General features: G+C 42.4%; 1 protein-coding gene across 1 annotated transcript; it reads right to left on the reverse strand.

Moving 5' to 3' along the window:
- Positions 1 to 3,021: 3,021 nt before the first annotated feature.
- LOC128301850 (uncharacterized protein DDB_G0271670-like) lies at positions 3,022 to 15,692 on the reverse strand. Its single transcript, XM_053038498.1, has 7 exons — positions 15,485 to 15,692; positions 11,560 to 12,395; positions 11,369 to 11,470; positions 6,139 to 6,247; positions 5,850 to 6,026; positions 5,465 to 5,578; positions 3,022 to 4,776 (listed from the first exon to the last, which is right to left on the reverse strand). Exons 1-7 carry the CDS (start codon positions 15,618 to 15,620, stop codon positions 4,652 to 4,654), a joined length of 1,599 nt encoding a protein of 532 aa, XP_052894458.1. The 5' UTR covers positions 15,621 to 15,692; the 3' UTR covers positions 3,022 to 4,651.
- Positions 15,693 to 15,910: the final 218 nt, after the last annotated feature.

The raw sequence follows: 15,910 nt of genomic DNA on the forward strand, positions 1-15,910 counted from the left end.
GCTAGGCTTAGTAAAACGGCCATATGGCCGCTACCGGTCAGTGAATGATGGAAGCTGAAATCAACGGATACGAACACAATGAAATTGAATGTGGCAACCGTCACAGTGGCTGTCACGGGCCTGTTTCGTTTGAGAAAGTAACCTTTAGAAAAAAATAAACTCGCAAAACCTTAAGGGATATAGATAGAAACATGTGAAACTTTTCCTGTCCGGTTGGAATTGGCCGGGGGAACAAACCCCCTAAAAAAAATGGGACCGGGGGGATGAAAAACAAACTCAACCATTTTCTCTGACACTTGATTGGCACAACTTGAATCTATATGCTAATCGTGCATCGTGCGTACCGGGTACCGCAGAACCATCGTTTGTGGCCATTGTGGCCTATCTCGCTCACACAAAAACTCACCACCTGGTAAGGAGGCAAGGTGCGAGATTCGTTTCACCTTCTGTCAAAGTCGGTTATTTGGAGCAGGGTGATAGAATTTCCGCAAACGCATCCGTACCGGCTCAAATTGGGTGCCAAAAATAGGTACCATGCTCGGTTGCGTGGGTTAGAAATTGTTTCGCACGGTGGGACGAGAAAGGCAACTGGGGGCTTTCGGTGCGTATGACGAACCCATATTCGACTTGCAAAATGAACCGGCAGCAGGTGCGAGACGCCTCTATCTGATGGAGTAGTTCGTGGGACGTGTGTGTGTGTGTGTACCGGCATTTGGATGCTCGGTTTGTTTCCCTTTCCTATGTAAGCTTGTGTAGAAAGTCAATTTGCACCTTATGTTCGAGTGCTGATGAACTGTAAACCAAACATGACACACACACACGTGATGCTGCTCTTTGACGATCAATGTTAGACCCAGTCGGACAAGAGAGTGTATTAGAGTGAGCGAATATATTATGACGTGTTATAAATGTATGCATAATTTGATAATTTTACGAGATGTTTTTGAACGAGCAATGATTCTCGTAACGGAATGGAAATGAAGGGAAACTGAAAAATCCAATAAGAAAGAAATAATCGCTTACATCAGCGTAGCAACATTAAACGAGACATTTGTTTAAAAAAAGATCTAAAGGAAGAATGCAAGATAAAACACAGAAAATAGTTTCGACATACAGAAATAAATAAAATTAAATAAATTAATAATAAACAAGCGGAAACAAATAAATTCTAAAGGAAAGCGTTCGCCTACACCTGTAGAGGCTGCAGCATCACTAAGGAAGATTCCAAGGTTCCTGATTTTGCTGATCTTGATCACTCGATCCTGATTAATCACTTCATCTTTTGCTGAACTGCAATTTATAGCTCTTCTTGTTTCTTTATTTAACTTTATCTGGATAGTCAGTTTTACGTACGGGGATAATCTTCATATTAACGATTGAATTGATTCATTGTATGCTAAAGCTTCGCAAATGTAATTCATCCTGTTTTGAAAACGCTTGACAGCATACAATTTACACAGTGGTTGATGTATCGTGGAAATTAATCCAATTATTCTTCGAAATTAATTTGCTTTACTTTCACATGTGAAAGTTGATGGGTTTTAAGTGAAAATAATTGATGTAACCTTTAGTCCGTAAATCTGCATGACTAAACGGAAGAAAGAATGTTTTGTGTGCGATCAATGATGTTTATTACTGGCGCTATTTGTATATTACAAAAGCAAAAAAAAAAAACAGTTAAATAAAAACATATGTGATACGATAGAAATACAAAGCGTATTATCCTTATTCTGCATTACATACAAAAGAAAGTACGTTGCGTTATCGACCATTGGGGGTGGTAAAAAAAAAATTATATTGCCTTTTTATGCAAATGCTCATTATAGCGTTTGTGTACGGCGCTGGTACAATGTCGCCGCCCATACTACGCTATAGCTTTCTTCCAATCAATTTCGGGTCGGTACCGAAATTGCGTTGGAAAGAAGGTTCTTACGCTACGGTTCGGAGCTTACACACACCTACCCATTTTCGATCACCAACATTCCGAAAACCTCATAATCGATAAATTCACCGTAATGCCATTCACCGGATTATTACATTATCACTGTGGCTGTAAAGTAGCGCTCGCACCTACTGCGTCGCTCTTGTGCTGTGTCTCGATTATTATGCATTGAAATTGGTGTACAGCGCGCAGTTCAAATGGAAAAAGGAACAAGAAATGTGGAAACTGTTAACAGCTTTGGGGGGGAGGGTGAGCGTGTCGTAGGCCGGTGTTGGGAGGGAAAAGGGGGAAATGTTCTCCGTTGGCTTACATCGTGCAGATGGAGCTTAAGTCTTGAAATTCTCAAACACAGCCACAAACGCACCGTGGGTCGGAACTCCGTTAGGGCAGGTGCGAGAATGGCAAAGAATATGCCGAAAAGTACCCCGAGAATGAGGTCGTTTTGAATGAGCTCTTCCTGCCCAAGGTTGGGATTGCGTAGGTGAAGAACGAGAGGTAAATGTGTTTCAGTGCTCGTTCAATGTTTTTTTTTGCTCTGCCCTGTTGTTCTTTAGCGTTTATCATTACGGTTCGTATCCGATTCGAACAGGAGAAGATGATGGAGCGAGCTGCAGATGGGAAATTCCATTTACGGAAGTGAAATCACATTGTTAACATTCGGCATTGACACAGGAATGTCGTCCCGAGCATTCCCCCGTTTGACGTAACGAGGCTGAGCAGGGCTTCCCGTTTATCCAGGTACCATTAGGGTGGGAAATCAATACAAACGAACCTCACGGAAATACAATGAATCGAACTTTATTCGGAATCGATCAACGGGAAATAATACACAGTGTGGTAAAGATGGTATTAATAAGTGACTTCAAAGCGTAACACAGTAGAAAATAAATACATTGCATTCATTTTGGCGTAGATGAATGATTACGCCAACCGAATTGCATACTTTCAGGCGCAATTTTACCACTAGAACGCTTTTCATGATAGATACTAATGTTAAATGATATATAATTTAACAATACGTAATACTATAATACTTTCTTTCCAGTTGTCGTAATTACGTAGATAATGTTATAATCCAAATATATTTACCTTTATTAAACCGCTTTGTGTTTCACAGTTGTTACGCGGGATGTTTGATTCACACCCGCAGAAAAAAAGGGTTCGCCTGCACACAAATTGCATGCATTCAGGCGACAGGTGGTTTTGTCCCTCTGTATCGCGCCCCGTTCACGGTTGTTGTTTTTTGTTTCTTTATCAGCGTCTTTGTTTCCTACTCGCTTCGTTTTGTTTATGAGAAATTAGTTTTGTTTTTCCTCGTTCAGTGTACAGAGCTTGTCCTTGTCGTTTATTAACTGCTATTTGTAGTTGGACATGCTCACATGGTGCTGCTCGTGTTGTTTTCGCGTAGCATTTTTGCTTGTCGACAGCGCTCCTTTTTCGTTTATGTACAATCGTCTTATATCGCAGCTGTCAGCTGTACTTTAAAGACCTACAGTGTTTTGGTTGGGTTTTGTTTGTTTTGTTCTCTGTAGAGGGACATCTTGCATTAGTTTTGGAATGTATTTCAATGTGGGAGGGGGATGGTTTTGTTTTAATATTATTTTGTTTTTAAATACAATTCTCCTCCATTTCCGGAACCAATCTACACTTAGCTAACAGAGTTTTCGTTTATCATTTTTGTCAACGTTTATTCTTCACAAACAATGCCCATCGATGATAGGCAAATGGGTTTTACGGTTGATTTTTGTTTTATTTCTTTTCCCCTTTTTAACCTTCGCTGTTGAAGTAATGAGTTAATGAGTTTGGAAATTGGATTCTTTTCTCTGTCGCGTTCGAGTGGAGCTCTGTTTCTTTGAAACATTTTGTTTCACCATCGTTTCATGTGTATATGAAATAATACTATTTTAAGTGATATGACAAATTAAACTCTCCTTAACTGTTCTGCTCCGTGCAAGTACAGAGTTTAAACGTTATTTCGCGATGTGTTTTAAATGTTCGAGTTGGTTAAAAAATAAAAAGGAACAAAAGGAGTGGAATATTTGTATTTTTTTCTTTTTTACAAAGTTGAATCTTTGTGTTTGTTTGTTTAGTTGTTGGAGCAGAATGTGGTTTTCGCCTCATAGCATTGTCGGTGTATGTTCCGTGTGCAATGCATCGCCGATGTTTATTTACTATCTTTTACAAATACCATACAAAGTTACATCAAACGCTACGTTAAATTTGATTTATGTCATTTCATTTACCTATATGTACAATGTGTCACTGCTTTCCTTCTCTGTTCATCACACAACGTATTCACGGCTTTAAACGGGTCGCTACTCACACCTGCTCACACCTCACACGCCAAGTGTAAGGGAACTTTAGGATCAAATCTTCGTTACACGCACACACATATGCACACTCACACGGGCACTTTCTTCCCCGGGTAAGAGCAAAGCTTTAATTGTGTAACGAAACTCGACCCGATTCGTTTTACACTAGTTTTGTTTTTAAGTTCAACCGAACTGTACGCAGCAGCTGAGCAGCTGATTTTCAATCATTACGCAATGGTTCCATTACAACAACTGCATCCAGCGTTTTCTCCCCATGCACAGGATGCACACGCTGTGACGTTGATTTCGCTGCGCGCATGGGTTTCATTTTGTCGCTTCCATTCGCACATCGTTACGTGCCACTTTTAGTCGGCATTGTCCTCGTTGTGCAGTGAACTCAATGCATATTTAAGACGAAATTGATGACCTGATATGTTACAATTGCCAGCGGCAGATGAATATGTGATGCCACCAGGACCGCATTTCCATGATCACCGTGTTGCATGGCTGCCGGGTTTTCGCCTGTAGAGAACGAACCGAGAAAGAAGCCAAAGAAAGAGCGTGAGCGAGAGGGCGGAAAGGATGAATCCAAGCAGCCGGGTATGGGGTGGACCGCGGTGGATACGACTGTCACACATTTATTGTTGTCCTGTTACAATTTTAATAGCCACGAACACGAAGGTGGCAGCACAAAAGGTGCCGATAACTGTGACATGATTGCACATGATGTCAGTGCTTATGAATCGATATGGAAATTTTATGTTTATTTGGAATGAGAATGATAATAATTCATCCATTTTTTACGGCAAATGATGCGTTTTGCGGTCGTAAATATGTATATTGTATGGCTATTTTTAAAATGGGGGTCCTGTAAGCCCAAAAGTAAAAGGTTAAAATTGATCCTGATGTGGAAAGGTACAATACAATTAAAATAGTAAATTCATCCGTTTTTCTTCAAAAAAGCTACATACGTTTGAAAATAAAAACCCCAAGTTTATAAAAATTGAAATGAAATGATAATACATACTTGAAGCAAATGAAACAGTGGGAAAAGCAGTACGGGAAATTTGATTAAATTAAAAATACGCAAAGTGCTCCAGAAAAACTTCAATGCATTTCTATCGTTGATTTGAAACTTATTTTATCCCAGTTGTACGATTTAAATTAACGCTGGTTTTTAATGTTTGCATGCATGATCATCTCTACTTACCATTCAGAATGTGCACTAGCGTAGATGCAGCGACGGCATTGTTTGAAACGCACGAATAGTTTCCCGAGTTGAGTGTATTGGTGTGTGAAATGACAAGCTCCGAGTACCGATTGTCTGCAGGAAAAAGTAAACAAGGACGAAGTTGAAAGGATCTGCTCTCAAACCAAGTGGCTTGGGAAAGGGAATAAATGTTGAATATGTAAACGATAGTGCATAACGCTTCTTTTTCCTGTATAATTATGGTAGACCATTAATTTAATTGTGCTTTCCAAAGTAAGGAAATTGAAAGGTTTATTTTAATCGAAGTACAGTGCGAATTTGTTTTTTTTTTGTTACTGTTTTCATGCCAACGTTGGTTAGATGTGGCAAATAGTGTTGTACATACCCGCTTCCGTCGATACGTTTACGCCCCGATGTGCATCGTAGTTGATCATGCGATTGTTGTGGTACCAGAATATGTACAGCGGTGGCTCGTTGCTTTGTACGACGCGACACGTTAACCGGAGCATCGAGCCCGGTTTAAGATACTTTTCCGACGGGCCGAAAATCTCCGCCTTTGCTTCTGCATTACAAAAACAAAGCAAAAATTATATGTATCAATTTAATAAATGAATTCATTACAAGAGAGTAATAAAATAACATAATAATTTAAGACAAATTTACGAGGTACATACCAACTACGTCCAGCTTGACGAAGATTGACGTCGGAGGATGGGTTGAAACTTGACACTCGTAAAGACCGGCGTCTCGTAACTGCACATATTTTATCTGTAGTGGCCATTCCTGTGGAAGAGAAGGAAAAACACAATGAATTCAATTGGTTTAATTAAATTAATAGTATTTGATTCCTATCAAAGGACGCCACCAATGAACAGCAACGCAGCTTGCATACTTTAGGGTATCATTGGTTATGACAAGTGATATTGCATCAAATACGCCTTAGGGTATGCAAATGGATTTCACCTAGTAAATAAATAAATCGATTTGAATTATTTACGCTTTAATACACCACATGCTTCTTATTAGCTGTCCAATGCAGCTTTCAATAAAACAATCAAGCTAACCAATACACATTCACAGCTCAATTCATCGGCAAAACGATTTACATCGACCTGCAAAAATGCTTGATTTGATTGAAATTACCAGCGTATAAATAACCTTTGCCAGCCATTATTGTAGCATCATGTTTCGCCATGGTTTTCTGTCCGGGAAAACGACAATAAACATCAATGCTAGCGTGGCGGTAGCGTCGCAGATCTCTCACGCTCCCAGCCTTCACTGTAATGCCGCGCAGTGTCGGCTTCATCGCTTCTGACCGCAGGCCCGTCGGTCATTATTCGCCGGTCCGGATCGATACAAAGCATCCACTGATAGGGAATGCCGGTCACGACTTAGCACGCTTAATAGTGGCGGCTTCAAACGTTGACCGATGGGACATTATTTCGCTCCACGCCTTCCGCGTGGGTCGTGTAGTCTGTGTTTTCGCTTCTCAAGCTCCACCGTATTTGCCCAAGGCCAACGGAGCTGGGTGGCAGAAGCGATAAAAGCAAATTTTATTGACCACCTCGTGCTCACAGGGGGCGATAGTAGGTGAGCGAATGCGAGCATTAGCTCAATTGGGTCGCTCCCCGGGTACACAACATTCCGTCCCAGTCGTTTAGCCGGACTAATGGTTCTGCACCGATGGGGGCCGTACCGGATCCAAAATTGGACGCAAGAAGTTTTGCGTGCTTTGAGCGCGTAAAAAAACGCATAACGAATTCATCTTCTTTCAATGCTGCCTGGTAGGAGTTAGAAGCGTGATGGAACAACATCCCAAGAACACGGCCTAAGCCTAACCCGAACTGGGTGAAAAATCGTACGAAATTCAGCAAACCGTTCCAGTACCGGAAATCACAAAGTCCAAAACCATAGTCCCAGTGCGAATACAGTAGCAAATCGTGCTTGATTTGATAGGCTTTTTTCCGCTTCGATTTCCCTGTTCGCTGTTTGTCGGAATCTGCTAGCCTTTCCTTTCGTCACGAAACCTTTTCTTCTCGGTAATTACCAGCTAAGGTTCTGAGACGTGCCAAAAACAAATAAGCTACAAAACGCTCTGATGTACTCGGTACACCGTGCTTCAGCCTCTGTTGCGGAAGCTTAAACGGAAGCAACACATTTCCTTGGGGAGGCAAAATGTTTAAAAATGGAAGCGAAAGTAGCTTGGTAGCTTTACGGAGAACTGGGGTTGGGTGGTGATCCGCGACACACGTGCATCGAATTTTTGTCGCAAGGAGACCTTTGTTGATCATGTACAGTCGCTGGCAAGCAAGAGAGCTGTTACAAATTACTCATTCTTTTAGAAATGTGTATATCCAAAAGATTTCACGTTTTAAAAACATTCTTTGATGCTACTTTATACAGCCAAGAAAATTTTTTGTAAAGAAGTGTCAAAGAATGATAAAACGAGGATAACTTTTTCTTGCTACGCACTGTATTTCCTTTGTTCCATGTTGCGACAACGTCAACGTAACAGGAAAGCATTCTCGTTCCCGGAGTAACTTGTGACTTCGTGATTTCTGTTCGCACCGTACAAAAACAACTAACATCTCACTTGAAAGTACTTCAAAATCGTCCAAATGGTTTGGATTTTGGTTTGTACGGTTGGTTAAATTTATTGAACCACTGTGTAATTACCCTTGCAAATAGCACCACAAAAGCTGTAGGGCTGATTTAAAAACAGTTAGGACTTGTTGGCCCGGCTTCAAATGTAATCGATAAGTTGACGCTCGTGGGAAGGAAAGTTAATTAAGCGCGCAGTGAATAATTGTTCGCTTCGCAAGTACTGCCGCAGGAGGAAGCAATGTGATGAATGCAAGTACGCGGAACTCGCATGGGAGTGAGTGAGTTAAAGAAGTGTACTTTTTTGTGCCCCTTTCCCTATGGCCTTATTCTTCGAAGCGAAAAAGTAAGAGAAAATAGCAAGCTAAATTTAATTGCATGTTGTTTGGTGTTGCAGGTGTATGGTGTGTACACGTAGCGATTAAATTATTTAGCTTAATTGCGCAACAAACGTTACCCACACTGGAACAAAAGCTTGCTCTGTTACCGTGCGCCATTTGGGTTGTTGATTTGAATTGCTCAAATGCTTCATCACTCAGCGCCGTACGTTTTCACTCATTCCTGTTCAGCTCAGTGTGAGTGTGGAACCCGTTGCTGCCGTTGAAGAACATTTGAACTCGGCGAATCGGATAGCATAATTAACGAGTGCTGAGACCGGTGCCGACTCACACATGGATAAAATTTATTACAACCGATTGACGGTGAATGATGGGCGTACGCTTTCCGGTTCGGTGCAGCTGCGGTTTGGGCAGCTAATGCATCCGGATGTGCTTCTGCTGTTGCACTACGCGATGCAACCGTGCTGCTGATGACGATGATGATGATTGAATTTGCACGCGAGGGCGGATGCTTATGGCAAGAAATACTCGAGACTAGTGAATAATGTAACCAAATGGGAAGAAGATTCTCGAAAATTCGGTCAAATGTGTGCACAGTGGTATTCGAAGGATCAAAATGGTGATGTATCCGTAATAATATTTTTAGTGGCATACTGTTGATTAATTGTAGTTAGTTTAGAAATGCAGAAAGCAAAACATTATTCACTTCAAATCTAATTAATTCAATTATCGAAAATGTTTATCGAATGTTAAATTGTATTATTTGTTCCGTTGAAAGGCGTAAAATAGTAGTCCACATCTTCTCCCATAGTATTCCCACTGTGCAGTTAGCGAAGGGCCAACCCAAATGGCACGGGATCGAAATGTGAGTTAAAACCACAAACTGGAACGCTCTTAGGTGCGCTTTTCGAGTAAGGAGCCTGTTCCCACACTCAAATTCCATCCAGTGCATAGTTTCGGGTTACGCTTGTCGGATGCCAAGCGCTGGCGAATGGTGCTAAAATGTTCAATTGCATCTGCGACGAGCGCACTCAGCGTGGCCGCTAGCCAGGATGGGTTGATTGATACGGGAATTCCCGTTGGTGATGACATGAAGTGTGTGTGTGCGCGTGTGCGTGTGTGTGTGTGAATGGGAGGGAAATAGAAGTCCTGGCACACACTTCCTGGAAAGTGGAAATGTCTAGTGTGTTGAATGAGTTTTCCTCTCGGACCACTTTCGCCGTACCACGTGCACTGTTTAAATGGATTCAGATGAATTTGCTTAAATTTCTTCTAACGAGAGAAGTGTAAGCACAAAACCGAGCAGCCACGGAGACTGACGGACTATGTCTTACGTCGTTTAAAAATGACTTCCCATCTGTTAGACGTTTCTGCCTTTACCCTAAGCAGCGAACGTTCGCATCTTTCATCTGTCTCAAGTCATGAATAATTTAAGCTCACCGTCACTTATCGCCATCGAGCGTATTGGCTTGCAGGGTACACTTTTCAGGACGGGGTGAGACGACAAAAAAAAATCTTCCAGCACACCAGCAAACTCAGCGTCTTTTTCCTTGAAGAGCACTTAATGCCAGCCAACCAGCCAAGTGTAATAATTTCGTTTGTTACAAACGCATTCTACCGTAGTTCATTCACATTCGGGCTGGTGCAGCTTTGTTGATGCGATTGTGTGGATAGCCCTGACGCACGCACCAGCGAAAGGAAATTTTGTTAAGTAAGGTAGAAACTTCTTGCCAGCATGAAAACTCTTCTGCTGAAATATTTTATATGGGTTTTACGTTAAATTCTAAACAATGTTTCATGTAACTTTCATAGATTATAGGACGATATTCACTTTTTGTAAACAAAATTGAGAAGCACTTTACATTATTTCTCTTTCATTAGGGTTGTTTTCGCACAATTATGCTATGTCACACTAAGATTTTTTTCACCGTTCATCCAGAATCATTTATATCATCTCTACAAGCTTACTAGACCATTGGCTCTTACCGTCCAATGCAATCACTTTCCGTTCCGGCACGTTCCTGAAGGATGGCTCTTAAAATCCCATCGGTAGTTACACATAAAACCCGGATTTACGCTCTCACGAGCCACCATCGCCGAAAGGGGGATCAGGAGAAGAAGAAGGAATGAAAATCACGCCAGAATGATAGGGCCAACCGAAATGAGGTACTAAAAATTGTTTACGGACACTCGTACTCGGTGGCATTTCTGGTACCTCGACTGAGCATCGAACTCGGTTCATCCAACGTGACACGGAAGATGCGAGTGTAAGACGTCAGCAAATACTACCGTTTCATCATACCGTTCGACATGTACTGCCGCAGTCACTTTGATGATGAAGGCTGTCTACGCGATTGCTTAAGGGGACGACCGCTCTGGTGGTACTTGTAGTTGAAGTATTATTTTTCGCTCTCTTACACTGCCTTGTGTATGGTTTTGATGCATTTGTTCATTTCTTAATGGAATCGCCGGATCAAATGCCAGAGCGTTGTTCCGTAGGGTACTTAGACATGATCAAAGAGATGTGCGCGCCGTATAAAGTCCCATGGTGCGCTTCGCACAGAACTTGTCACCGCGTGCGAGTTGTTGAAGGTTTGCAAGCATTTAATATACTTTTAATTTCACTTATCACAGCTTCAGATGAATACATAGGCCAATTCGTATATGAGGCCAATAAATTATAAGGTCAAATGGAGGCGCATGGTTGTTTACGCAGCCAGATCAATATTGTGAACAACCATGCGCCTCCATTTGATCTTAAAATTTATTTATAAATTCATTTCTTTCCTTATAAATCGACGAAAATGAGCCATACGAACTGGTCTGTGTATTCATTTGAAGCAGTATAACTGTGATGAGTGAAATTAAAAGTGTTTTAAATGCCTGCACACCTTCAACAACTCGCACGAAGTGACAAGTACGTGAAAAGCACACAAGCAACGTCACAAGCAACATACTGACTTACCTCCGTGTCCTCTGAGTGGATGATGTTAAACCGCTCGTCACTACTGTAGGTGGTGACTCCGATCGTGAGTAGGTGATAATCTTTTCGCCTTATCCACGACACCTAAACATCGCAAATGGGAAACAGGCGTATAATGCCGTAAATTAAGACGACAGTAGTGAGAAATTCATCAAACAAAGGCCAATACTTACCACACCTTCGCCTATGTTACGTACTGCACACGGCAACACCGCTATCGAGCCAACCTGGGATGCAATGGTGGTGTGGTTGTCGGTTTCGAAGTACATTTTACTAAAATTACCCTCAGCTGTGGTCACATCGCCACCCTCGAGCCGGTTACCACTTGGTTCAACCTCCGACGAGCCCCCTTTCGTGCTGGAAGTTTTCCCAGAGCCCACCTTGCTGGTGCTGCTACTGCCGGAGAATCCCACGGGCACCTTCTGACCCGGTCCGATCTTGCCGGACTCACCGTGGCCACCTTCGGCGAGTATTAGATTGGCGCTAGTGATTTTACTAAAACTACTGCTCGCTCCGCTACCTCGCAGACCGTCCACCAGTTCCGGTGCGATGGTTGTGAGTTTGCTGATGCCATCGGTTCCTGACGACCTTCGGGTTGTCAGCGAATCATAAATGCTGGTACTAGTGATACTACCTCTACTGCTAATAGTGTTACTATTACTGCTACTGGGACCACGCTTGCTGGTCGATAGCCTTTGACCACCCTCGAGGACCGACTGGGCCGAGGTCTCTCTGAGTGCACCCGAACCCAATAGGGGAAGCGTTTTGCCCCGGGAACTGTTTGGACTTTCCTGCACGAGTGCTTCGAAACGGGGCAGTGTTTCGATGGAAGGAACGGCGGCTGTGGTTGAAGAGTAAGGATCGGCGGTGCTGGCGTGGCTCGTACCTTCCAACCAACTGCTGCTACTAGGTAGGGTGAGACTGGTGGTGGTGGTGGAAGTGCTGCTACTGGTAGTGGCCGCTGTACTGCTGGTGGATGAGGTGGAACTACTAGCGGAAGTGATTAAACCTGTAAGGAAAAATAGAAGCAAAGTGAGTCGAGATGGTACACACGCAATATTGAGATGAGGCGTTATCCAATGCTTAGAACATAGACCGTGAAAATTGAATTAGATGTAAAAGTTAAAGCCATTTACTTTGCTAATTTCAATCGCAAACCTTTCGCAAAAATCTCATTCAAAAAGCTATCAATTCTGTAACCGTTGCATTCTCTCGCTTCTTCAACAGCGCTAAATCATCAGAAGTCTGGAAACATTCATCACCAAACGTCTCAGAAGCAGCTTCATCCTTCATGCCATGATTGCATATTTTCATTTCAATTAGTTCTTCCTCACTAATCCTCTCTAACCCTCCCTCTGTATTGCTCATCTGTTCAACTCTGGGAAAAGTTGCGTTAATTGAAATAAATCTTACACTCGATCCCCGAGCAAACGGGGGGATCCTAGGTGAGCAGTACTAAGCGTGTAACTGTTGGCAGAAGTTGTGCAAAACTCCCACCCAGAAACAGCAACTAGGGAACCGTTAGTAGGGTTGGGAAAGTACCGTCGGACTGAGGAGTAACAATATCCTCATCGATCATCGAGCGTCAAGCTATGAAAGCGTAAGGTTTGTTGCTTTTTCGTGTTGTTCTGTTGGCAGCTACCTATACCGGGACCGGCCGGTCGGCGAGCGTAATATTGTTAAGTAGTTATTTTGTTCGTTTCGGGGGCTGTGCTAAATTTTTCAATTAAGCAAATAATTTTCACGCAATCTTTACGGTTAGCGAACGCTGGCAGGATGATGGTGGGAAAAGGTGTAAACTGTGATACTAGGCCGACAGAAATTCTCATGCTCTCTTGGTGATGCGGAAGTAAAAAATGTTAATTGAATTACATTCATACCACCAACCACTTCTTTACAATCTTTGGTCGATTTATTAGGTCGATAGCATAAAAATGCTATTGTGAATTGTAGGCGTTGCAATTATAAACTACATAAACAATGCATAAAGTTTCGAATCGAATCATGCTATTCAGACTAATTCAAACTCACGGCATGCAGAAGAAATTCATCAATGTCTTTCTTCTTGTCATGTAACATGAACGTGTAACAATTTCGCACAATAATCTAATCGAAAAGCATGTAAAGGCGCACAAAAATCTTTCTCCATGTTTATTAATTCCCAGAACGGATGGTCGTTTTCGACGACATTAGGAGCACACTTGCTTCAGCTTCATTCTTCTGAAGAAACTTTCCAACAAAACAGGGTAACTTTCAGCTGCTCGAATTGTGCTGATTCGGGATGCGCTCAATCAGCTTCGTACAAATTCTGAATGAAAATCGTCCGAATCCCTACCAACCATTTTATCATTCAACTTGTACGACAAGGGAAAGCCGAGTTGTGAAAAAAAAATAAATAAATCGCAGCAAAACTTTCCTATCCCCAGCTCGGTTGGATTTGAGGCAGAAATTTTATTGTTTCCCTTACTTTCACAGTGTAACACAGTGGCAACACTTTGCCGAACTGAAGCAGTAAACAAAATGGAAGGTTTGTATGGGAGTGAGATGGGAATGGGAAAGCTCCTTCTATACCACCCCAAAGCACCCATTCACCTTCATCTCTCAAATTCGTTCATGATCAGGATGATCCTATACAGCACCATTCTGGATAATCGATGAAATGGAAAATTCAATTTCAGCAAGTACTAACTCGACATGGGCTTGATTTTTTTGTTCGTCTCATGTCAGTTCTCAAGCGTTGATGATTGTCGGGCGTTCTGGAAATAGCAGAAATTGGTCCCCTAGACCAATGAACCTCACGATAGCTCCGGTGGGGACTGGCAGGTTTCATTTTTCGTATTGTGTCGGTTCTCTCGCCTCATTGGGATGATTTTTGACGATAGAGAAGTGTAGAACTTTATTTTATTGTTATCTGGAACGAGCGCTCGCTCGGGACTGGTTCGGTCGATATGAACCAATTTTTAGCACATAAGCCCGTTTCAGGAAAAATACTACGATACTTTCTGTCTGCCGCTTTTACTAGAAGCTCCTAATCCAGAAGCTTCGTCACGAATACTGGCAATAACACCAAATTCCATTGAATAGTACATCCGGTTAGTTTCAACGTGTGCAAGGTCCGATGATGGGAAGTTCATGAGGTAAGAATTCTAAGAAAGCATTTTTTAATCATTTTCACGTAAAGCTGTCCCGGTATCGTATTTGATGAAATGGAATTTTGGGAAATCTGGGTGTTTCTGCCTGAGTAGACTTCATCGCCGGGCACAGCAGCTGTCACTTTATGTTACTTTGGACAGTGTGATGGACCGACACATCAGCAGGTCATTGCTGGTGACAAGTGATAAAAGAAACAACAGAAGACGCAAAAGCTCGAAGTAATGGAAAATCCTTACCAACCATGTGCAGTTGGTGTTCATTCTTTACTGTTTTCACCAGCAGTGTACTCAATTGCACGGAATCTTTTTTTGCTTTTGCTGGATTATCCTCAAAAAAACCCTACAGCTTTAGCTCCCCTTTATTTCGAAAAGGGGATAACCTGCACTAAGGTGGCCTGTGCGATTCTGGAACACGACACACATACACTTTGTCACATTTCGTTGATTGTTTTGATTGCATTACGTTATTTCTGTCCCATTTTGCTGCCTTTTTCTTTTATTTTTAGGTGGATGATTACATCACAGACAGTTTTTTTTTATTCCACTCACTTTGGTGAGGAAGGTTTATTTTATTGCTAAACCTTGGCAAAAAAAAATGTGACGATGGTGTTTTATTCGAGCGGAAAATTGATTACCTACGGCTGTGGAACGTGGAGAAACTCTGCTCGATTGGACTTATTGGATCAGCCCGAGTGGAAGTATAGACTGTGCCGAATTTGCTCGGTTCGGACGATAACTATTATGTATCGTTCGTTCTGCACAGGCCTGCCGGGGTGCCGGTAAGGCCTTGAAGCCTTAAGAATGAATTTCAAAAATATTGACCTAACATCCAAGACGCCCTTAACTTAACGAAGCTTGCCGTCTTGCCGGCGCACACGATGACTAAATCATTTGGCGAAAGGAAAAAAAACCCTTAAATCAACAATGGAAACAATTGGCCACTTACTGCTTCCAACGCTCGTAGACTCTAAAATGATGAAAAGCGTGCACCATTTTGTCAGCTGCGTCAGTCGTCGTCGGTCCAGGCTGGTGATCCGTCTGCTGCTACTGCTGTTGCTACTGTGGCTGTTGCTGCTAAACATTGGTCCGGTTGGGTGACCGTCGGGAGTGGGCGATCTGTATCGGTAGGCCTAGTGAGGAGAGGTTCGCTCTCCCTTCCCTGCTCGTGCTAGTAGTGCTGCTTCACAATAACCCGCGAAGTATTTTTCACTGCTTGTTTCTTATTTGCCTATTACGAGTGCAAATCGCTGTTCCGTTCCACGTGCCACAGAGTGTACGTGCGGTTGTTTGCTTTGTTGTGCGTAGGATTGTTGGAAATATGAAAGACAGACGGAAGAGAGACAGCGTACAGAAAGTAGTCGACGGTCAACTA

The sequence above is a fragment of the Anopheles moucheti genome, chromosome 3 (assembly GCF_943734755.1).
Source record: "Anopheles moucheti chromosome 3, idAnoMoucSN_F20_07, whole genome shotgun sequence".
NCBI lineage: Eukaryota > Metazoa > Arthropoda > Insecta > Diptera > Culicidae > Anopheles > Anopheles moucheti.

Coding starts and splice junctions, on each gene's coding strand:
- LOC128301850 (XM_053038498.1), bottom strand. CDS start 15,620: ATGTTTAGCAGCAACAGCCACAGTAGCAACAGCAGTAGCAGCAGACGG. Junction 11,471..11,559: donor GTAACATAGGCGAAGGTGTG/GTAAGTATTGGC, acceptor TGCGATGTTTAG/GTGTCGTGGATAAGGCGAAA. Junction 6,248..11,368: donor TCCACTCAGAGGACACGGAG/GTAAGTCAGTAT, acceptor TCTCTTCCACAG/GAATGGCCACTACAGATAAA.